This window comes from Filicampus tigris, chromosome 1 (assembly GCF_054856515.1).
Source record: "Filicampus tigris isolate MCC_2025a chromosome 1, RoL_Ftig_1.0, whole genome shotgun sequence".
NCBI classification, from domain to species: Eukaryota; Metazoa; Chordata; class Actinopteri; order Syngnathiformes; family Syngnathidae; genus Filicampus; species Filicampus tigris.
In genome coordinates this window covers 11,491,886-11,499,919 of record NC_141217.1, presented here as the reverse complement: position 1 = coordinate 11,499,919, position 8,034 = coordinate 11,491,886, and the positions used below count along the sequence as shown (strand labels likewise).

The 8,034-nt window shown below is 40.7% G+C and overlaps 1 protein-coding gene across 2 annotated transcripts in view; it reads right to left on the bottom strand.

Moving 5' to 3' along the window:
- Positions 1 to 5,121: 5,121 nt before the first annotated feature.
- prdm16 (PR domain containing 16) overlaps positions 5,122 to 8,034 on the bottom strand; it is a 203,326-nt gene continuing 200,413 nt past the window's right edge. For both annotated transcript variants that reach the window (XM_086052153.1, XM_086052147.1), the window contains one exon: positions 5,122 to 7,934. In XM_086052153.1, the coding sequence (XP_085908279.1) occupies positions 7,922 to 7,934 (13 nt within the window). In that variant the 3' untranslated portion in view covers positions 5,122 to 7,921. The remainder of the gene's footprint in view (positions 7,935 to 8,034) is intronic.

Below are 8,034 nucleotides of genomic sequence, written 5' to 3'. Positions count from 1 at the left end.
ATTTACAGTCGCAAGGAAAAGTGGTGGTGTAGATTTAGAACATTTGTTGTGAGGATATGAAGAAGACGAGGCCCATAACATTTGTCAGTAAGGGTAACCACTTACCATGCCAGGTTGGAGTACGTCACAACAAAAAGTGTTAAGTGTGTTGATAGTGAAGTGTGTTATTGGTACAAGTTACAACCAAATACTGGGAGGTTCTTGAAACAAGTTTTTACAGCTAAATGTTCTCTGAAAACATAAGCTATAGCATCAAACTGAGATTCTTGACAGCAATTTAGCTTATTTTGCTTGTAAATTAAAGAATTTTAGGCTCTACAAAACAAGTACCAAATAAAAGACAAATAATCTTAAAACAGTATTTATAATCTTACAAATTCTGCTCTTGCATAGCATATTATTCTCAAAACAAGATCCAAAAGACTTTGGTTTGATATTAGATTCTTAAGTCTAGGTTCGGTAGCTAGCTGATTTTTGCAGTGAGGCTCCATCCACCCTCACCCAGCAGAAGGCCCAGTACACCCTTTTACACTTCAAGCCATAATGGACCACCTGACCCCTATCAAAGCCACACTACAATCCACAGCTGGGCATACTGCCTAAGTGACGGACCGGTCCAAGTGCCCATGATGAATGCCCATTTTGTAGGTGGTAAATGATAGACTGGAAACTTAAGAAATAGCATAAGACTAAGCATAGACGGAAGCCCATCCCCACCCCCCAGCCCCCATCTATGTAATCGTCTGTTTTCGACATTAAAGCTGACCATCACCTATCATTGGCGTCGAATAGCCTTGTGTAGAGCTGCCATAAAGTGTCCAGTAACTGGATTGTAACTGCACAACGTCCTATTCATTATTTAAATCAAACATTAAAAAAAAAAAAATAAAAGACATTCTCTTGCTCAGGAATGCAATGTTATCCAACTCACACTTAGTTGACTATAAACCACGTTCCAAATTAAATGTTTGGAGGACATGGGTGTGCATTATTAAGCCTGGGTCCAAATGACAACATGCCTCCTGTGCATACACACTAAATGTTTTTTAAAGTTGCTTTTCTTGAAACGTTTTGGGCATCATATGCTGAAGCTAAAACGCGATATAAGTTCACTCTATTACTAACTCTTAACACGTGAACTGTATCTAAAAAACGAGAACAGGCGTCTTCCTGCCAGAGTGACGTCGCCCTTGAGGTGAGGGGGCGTTCCCGTTCTCAGAACGGGGCGTTTCCGTCAAAAACGGGAACGCCCATTTGTAGCTGCAGCTGGACCATATTGGGCATGGCCGCAGTTTGGCTTCCATGCCGCAGTGAGGCTTCCAATCCTCACTAATGTATATGAAAACGGCGCTCAAAGGGGGTTGCATAGAGAAACATTGGGCTTGCAGGGGGGAGAGGCGCGGTCTTGCTGTGATTGACAACAGCATTGACAAACTACAACCTAATTAATTTCTTTACTACAACAAGCTATGCCAAATTCCCTCGCAAAAATTGCGAGACAACGCAAAGTTTTTTGCGATGGAACGCATTTTGTTTTAAATGCGTGCTTATGTACTTCTGGGTCAGTTTTTGGCAGCTAGCCTAGCCTAGCCTCTAATGCGGGGCTGTTTGAGAGACGACAGTACGTCAGAGACGGAGAAACCGTGCTGAATATAAAAAACTGATTTTAGGTCTTTGTATTTCAAGCGAATTTCAAAGCAATTACATTAAACCCGCCCACGGTTGAAAACCCTCCCTTTGTTGCTTCAGGATTCCCTGCTATTCAAATCAGAGGGCAGAAAGCCATATTCACATGCAATGCAGTGTTTAACCTGAATATGACTCCATATATACGTTTTTTTGCCCCAAATTCAAGATTTCAACAAATATGCACTAAAATGTTTTATACATTTATGTAGTTTATCAGCAAAAAAAAAAAAAGATTCGGTTCAACTATATGCTCTATTTTTTTTTTCACTCTTGGCCAGGGATTGAGCTACACCGGTGCTAAGGCCTGCGGGATCCTATATCAGCTGTCTACGGGCAGTAGGCAGGGTACACCCTGAACTGGTTGCCAGCCAATCGCAGTGCACAAATAGACGAACAACCATTCACACTCACAATCACACCTAGGTACATCAAGAGGTTGATTAAGAGCAAATTATGAATCAGCCCCTTGGAGCAAATTCATGAATATAGTGTACTCTATATCTGTAAGGTGTTTCAAACTCTTGTACCATGTGAACCATATTCCAGATAAAGCCCCTTGATTGTATTTAGTAAAACCTTACTCCTCTGATCTATTTTGACAGTGCTGGCCTTTTAGCTCAGCAGTCAGCGCTCTCCGCTTCCAAGCTGGTGGTGTGGGTTTCAACCCCAAGTGGTTGGATGGTGCAGGAACGCGCCATCCAACCACACATGTGCACATTTTTTACCTTGAGCACCTGCTCCTCAAAAGGTCATTGCACGCCACTGCAGTAAGTCACTTTAAAAACAGTGCCGCAAAATGAACAAGAATGACCCTAAAGTTCTCTGAAATCACTACGAAGTTCTACAAAATAAACAGAGAGTGACGCGGAAGTGCCCCAAAATCAACAGGAAGTGATCCAGAAGCCCCAATTAATTTAAAAAAGCATAAATAAGGGCCCCATTTTTATTCCCAGCGCAAGTCTTTTAGCCCCTATGCCACTGAGGGTTGAACGTTGTGAGTGTTGGCCAAGGCAGCAAAATGCGCATTCACGTCATTGTTCGTTGAATGTCGCATATGTTCACCAAACGTTCTCCAGAAGTTTGCCAACGGTTTTAATGTTTTTTCTTGTCACATCGTAGTTTTGAATATGTTCAACAGAGCTGGGTATTCCGTCTATGTGACGGACCAGTCCGTCTATCCATCAGAGACAGATGCCCGTTTTGCTGACGGTTGACGAATGACGGGAAACATTTTAATATAGACAGACTAACCTATTAAGGCCGGGAGCGCATAACCTCGTTTCTACCACTAGCACTGTTGCGTCTTTCTACCCTTAAAACCTGAAGAGCGTATACGTCATTTTCTTTTTCAAATCTAATTATTGGTCTCTTAATCAATGAAATGGATCAGAATATACACGTGACGTGTCGCGAGCCCGCGGAGGGTGTTCTAGAATTTTTTCGAGTCATAATGGCGGACACCGTCGATCGACGGAGCTCTGAAAGGAGTAACGGCAGTGATATGGAACGTAGTCTTTCCCTGCCGGCATCCATCTTTTGCATTAAAAGCAGTGCTTAACATTGCGGGAGCAGAAATAGACTCAATGGAGTCAGTATATGACATTGATGATCTTCCCTTGCTGATGATGTAGTTGGCTATGCATGTGGCGTGGGCAATCGAAGACCTCCTTGCACCTGCATGACTGTGCGTCCACATGTGAACCCACCTGCCTCCCCGATCATGACGGGAGTGCTAATAAAATATTTTTTAGATGATCATGATTATAATTCGTTCACTTAATTGATTCCTACAATGATTCAGAGGGATTATCCAATTGTGACGGGCTGCTAATAAAATATTTTTAAGATGATCATGATTATAATTTGTTCAACTAATTGGTTTCTATAATGATTCCAAGGGATTATCCCACGCTGGTGTCATATTACTGGATGAAATCCGGGAACATGCATCTGCGGAACGCCAAATCTGTATGTCTGTGCCTCGAAACAAATACACCAAAATCACGTTATACCACCAACGCCGCACAATAGACCTCCTTAGTCTAAAATTAGACTACTTTTTGTAACCAGATTTGCAGATGATCCTGAGGGCGCGGTACTAACGCCGAGACCATTGCCCAGGCACGAAAATGACGATACGCCAGTTTTTACGCCAAGCGCAGACAACTTTGTTTCCAAATTATCAGATGAGTCGGGAGCGAAGCAACTCGTGCGTCGCAGTGCCCAGACAGGCGCAACATGGCCCTTTTCACATTTGAGCAAACTATTCCAACTTCAAACTGTTTGGATCATTCCACTTAATTTCATTTTATTCCACACCTTCTATATCATTCAGCATTATTCATTACCATTCCTCATCATTCCATATTATTCAAAATCATTTAACATCATTCCATGTCATTCAGTATCATTCGACATGCGTCCATATTTCTTTCTTTTTGCGTCCTTCTCTAGTTATGTCTTAATGTTCCTACTTGCAATAGTCACATCCTTTCAAGTACCATGTGACCATTGCAGCTGGCAAGTAAATATATTTTACTTCATTTCCAGGTTAAAATAATAAATATGGTGTCACAATGTACTGAGTACAACTTTGTGAGGGCAAAATTATTTTTGCATAAAGTCAAGGACAAATGAAAGTAGTCTAAACACTTTATGAATGCACTGTCAATAAAGTCTTAGATGTGTCAAAAAATAAAGCAACACCGTCATATGTGAGTTTTTGTTGATTATGGCGGCGCCATGTGGACAAAAGCAGTAGTGTTTTGACAAAAGTCAACCACATTTCCCATGCACGCCAGTGCGTAGTGTCGTGAAATCACGAGCTCTCGCTGGCCTGAAAGTTGGACTGAATTACATTTCTATTTCCAGTGGCTGTGTGAAAGGTGAATAGCGATGAGGTTACGACTCCAATTTTGTTTAAACAATACGTTTGTTTGTTTGTTTTGGGTCTTCTGCCATGACACCAGTAATAGCGCGTAGACGTTTGAATCAACATCCGTCCTTATAGCGAAAGGAGGAAGTGAGTATGCCGTAAAGCAATTCTGGACATTTGTATTTTTTTGTGTGCCAGGGTTGCTCCCATCCTGCTCAAAGTTGCTTAGTGCCAGTAAAAACGATACAGACCCCCCCCAGGGCATGACAGAAGTCCCATTCAACTACTTGTAAGTACATTTTTCATCAAAAGAGTTGTGAAAAAAATGTATTAAGGTCGAATTCTTTCCCAGTGCTGCTTTAATGCATCAAGAGTCCATTATGCATTCTTGAAAAAATATTGGTTGTTTCTTCTGCAATGTAGTGCATATTCTGGACTTTTTATTCCTAACATTAAAAATGCTCCAAGATATGATGGAAAACAAGCAAGAGTGAAATGCTTAAAGCAATGTTCTACTTGCTTATACCTAGAAAAAAAATTAAGTGGTGGGAATTCCATTTAAAAAGCACACAGGTTTTATTGCATATCAATTTCATGTATAAATTCTTCATAACATTGGAAAGATTACATTTGGTATACATTGCTATTCTACAGAATTAACATCAGAGTCATGTCTTTTCAATGAAATTTCTCAATAATCACAAGCATCAAAAGAATTGCAATTTCAGAATTGTTCCATATTATTCTACAATCCTTTATTGTTTTTTTTTCCATTATGTCTTCTCCCACAAGTCTTCTTTTATTTCTTTAAGAGCCACTTGCCCCAACATGTAAGGCAGTCAAGAACTTGACGTCAAACCTACTAAACCTAACCACATTTACAATAAGTGCATCTACGGATTTCTTTTTTTTTTCTCTCTTTTTTGATTTGATACACAATTCACAAATGGACATAATTATGACTGCTAAACACGTCATGCACAATATCGGTTTTTTTGTTGTCAGTTTTCAATAAACATAACATAGGCGATATACAACTCAGATCCAAACAAAACAAGCACCATCCATTGAAAACCACATTTTTCCATTTTTTTTTTCTTCCTTCGGACAAATGCACCGTTGTTTTTCCATCTTTAAAATACTATTCAGTTAATAAGAAACAATATCTATTTTTTGTCTCCTGTAACAGTGAGGGGGGAAACAGCAACCGTGTTCCAATATCTTGACGACCATCTGCCAGAATACTTTCTGAAGTGGGAACAATGGAATGCTTCAATGCCTTCAATGCCTTTACACAGCGCATTCTTATTACAGTAGTCCATGACTTGACATGAATCACTACATAGAGAGGACCCACATCTTGATATTTTATAAAGGTAAATAAATGAAGAGATTTATCAAACAAGAGAGAGATTTGTATATTTAGAAAAATGAGATGATGCAGCAGTCCTCGTGTAGCCAAAGAAAAGTACAGTGTTCCTTCCATTCTGTCAGAGTTGTAAGTCGTCGAGACCTAAGCCTGATCGATGTATGGCTTGGACCCTTGTGGTTTTATTAAGTGCTAGCTTGAAAAATACAGCATCAGGCCAAGTTGAGGATGACGAGAAACCCCTCTCGAGATGTCTATCTACAGCTATCTACAGTCCAAAAGAAGTCATGCCCTCCTGCTACTTTGTAGACTACATGGAATGAGTTTGATGTCACAAGAAGAAAAGGAGAACATCCAGTATGGCCACCATTGATTTAAAAGCCAATTTTTATGCATGAAGGACCAACCATCAAAATTCGAATGCCCGTTGTAGCAGTAAATATACTTTAGATGTTTCTTTTGGTTTCATGAGTCTTGGTCTCCTAATTAGTGAATTAACAAATGGCTCAGGCCTTTTGGGCTTCATAACATTTACACGTTATTATCAAATCCTGCCAGATTCTACTAGTATTATAATGTGTGGGAGTGTAATGTCATTTTGTGATACTAACGGTAAAGGCTCCCCCCATAATAATACTTATACCAGGTGAAATGGGACAGAAGCATGAGGCAAAAGAAACACGGCAGGACATTACAGTGCCACTAAAACTATAACTATCTTCCACTATAAATAAAAACAACATTTCATGGATCGTTTCCATTATGGCACACCAAAGCTGGAGATTCTCAATCTCTCACCGGTGTTTATTCCTTCAGCAACAAAAGGACAAAAAGAAGAGAGAGGACTTTTTCTTATTCTCGCACCCGCCACCCCATACAGAATCAGCGAACAAGCAAAAAATAAATACATACACACATGCTTCTGAAATCAAATATATTGGAGGAAATGAAATGATTGTCAGAGAACAAAACATTTTCTATGGGTTATTTGGCACGTGTCACCCTCGCTATGAACATCTAGGTTATTTTGTACACCATGTGACATTATCATACAGTTTTGGTCCTTCTCTAAAATAATTATATTAATAATTTAGCACGGTGGTGCCTACAAAAAACAATACTGTGGTATCTAAGAGAAAAGTAAGCAAACAATATTTAAGCGTGACATGAAATGATGTGTGATTTTGAACAATTGCCAGCATGATCAAGCTGGGAAATAAACACTAAATCACCATTTGCTGTGCACATTAGAATCAGTCTATGTGTGTCAACTGTTCATTTCCACACTCACATTTTGTGTGGCGCCATCCTTGATTCTGCAGTCGGTCACACGCAATCCGTGTGGGGTTTCAGCTGGAGGCAAATGTGTCACATGTGAGAAACAGCACCCCCCTGTGGAGATGTAGTCTTAATGCTGCAGTGCGTTTTTTTCTTCTTTTGTCTTCTAGGCATCAAACAAAGAGCCTTTAGTGACATACAAGTCATTGAAGTGTCTACAGAGTGTTAGGTCAGCGCTCCGCTGTGGCCAGGTGAGACTGAGCGCACTTAGGGGATGATCGGCAAAGTTTCATGTGTGTCCTTCACATCAACAGGAGCATAGCAGTGCTTTCTTATGGAGTCTACCCCACTCTTTGTCTGTCTGTCTGTCTGTCTCTTTCTTTCTCTCACTCCCTCTCTCTTTCTCTTTCTCTCTCTCTCTCACACACGCACACACGCACACGCACGCACGCCTTGAATGCATGTGACACTGAATTCTCCATTCTTCATGCCGACTTGTGTCCATTCCGCGTGTGTCTCTACTCTACGCAAAGTACTGTTCCTCCCTGCTTCTACCACACCAACCTCCTCTCCTTTTCTCTCTCTTGTCTAGATGTGGTTGAGTGGGTGAAAGCTGCTCGTCTCGGACGGTCCTCCTCCCATGCCCAGCCAAGCATCCAGAGAGTTCTGGGAGGGCGCGTGCAAAGGGTTGTTGTCGGAGAGAGACAGCATCATTGCATAAGCCTGCAAGAGAGCACAAGTACATTGCCAGAAAGTTCAATTGGGGTGAATTGATCTTTTATTTGTTCTTCAACACAGCTTGCACTATCGACAATCTTCTATT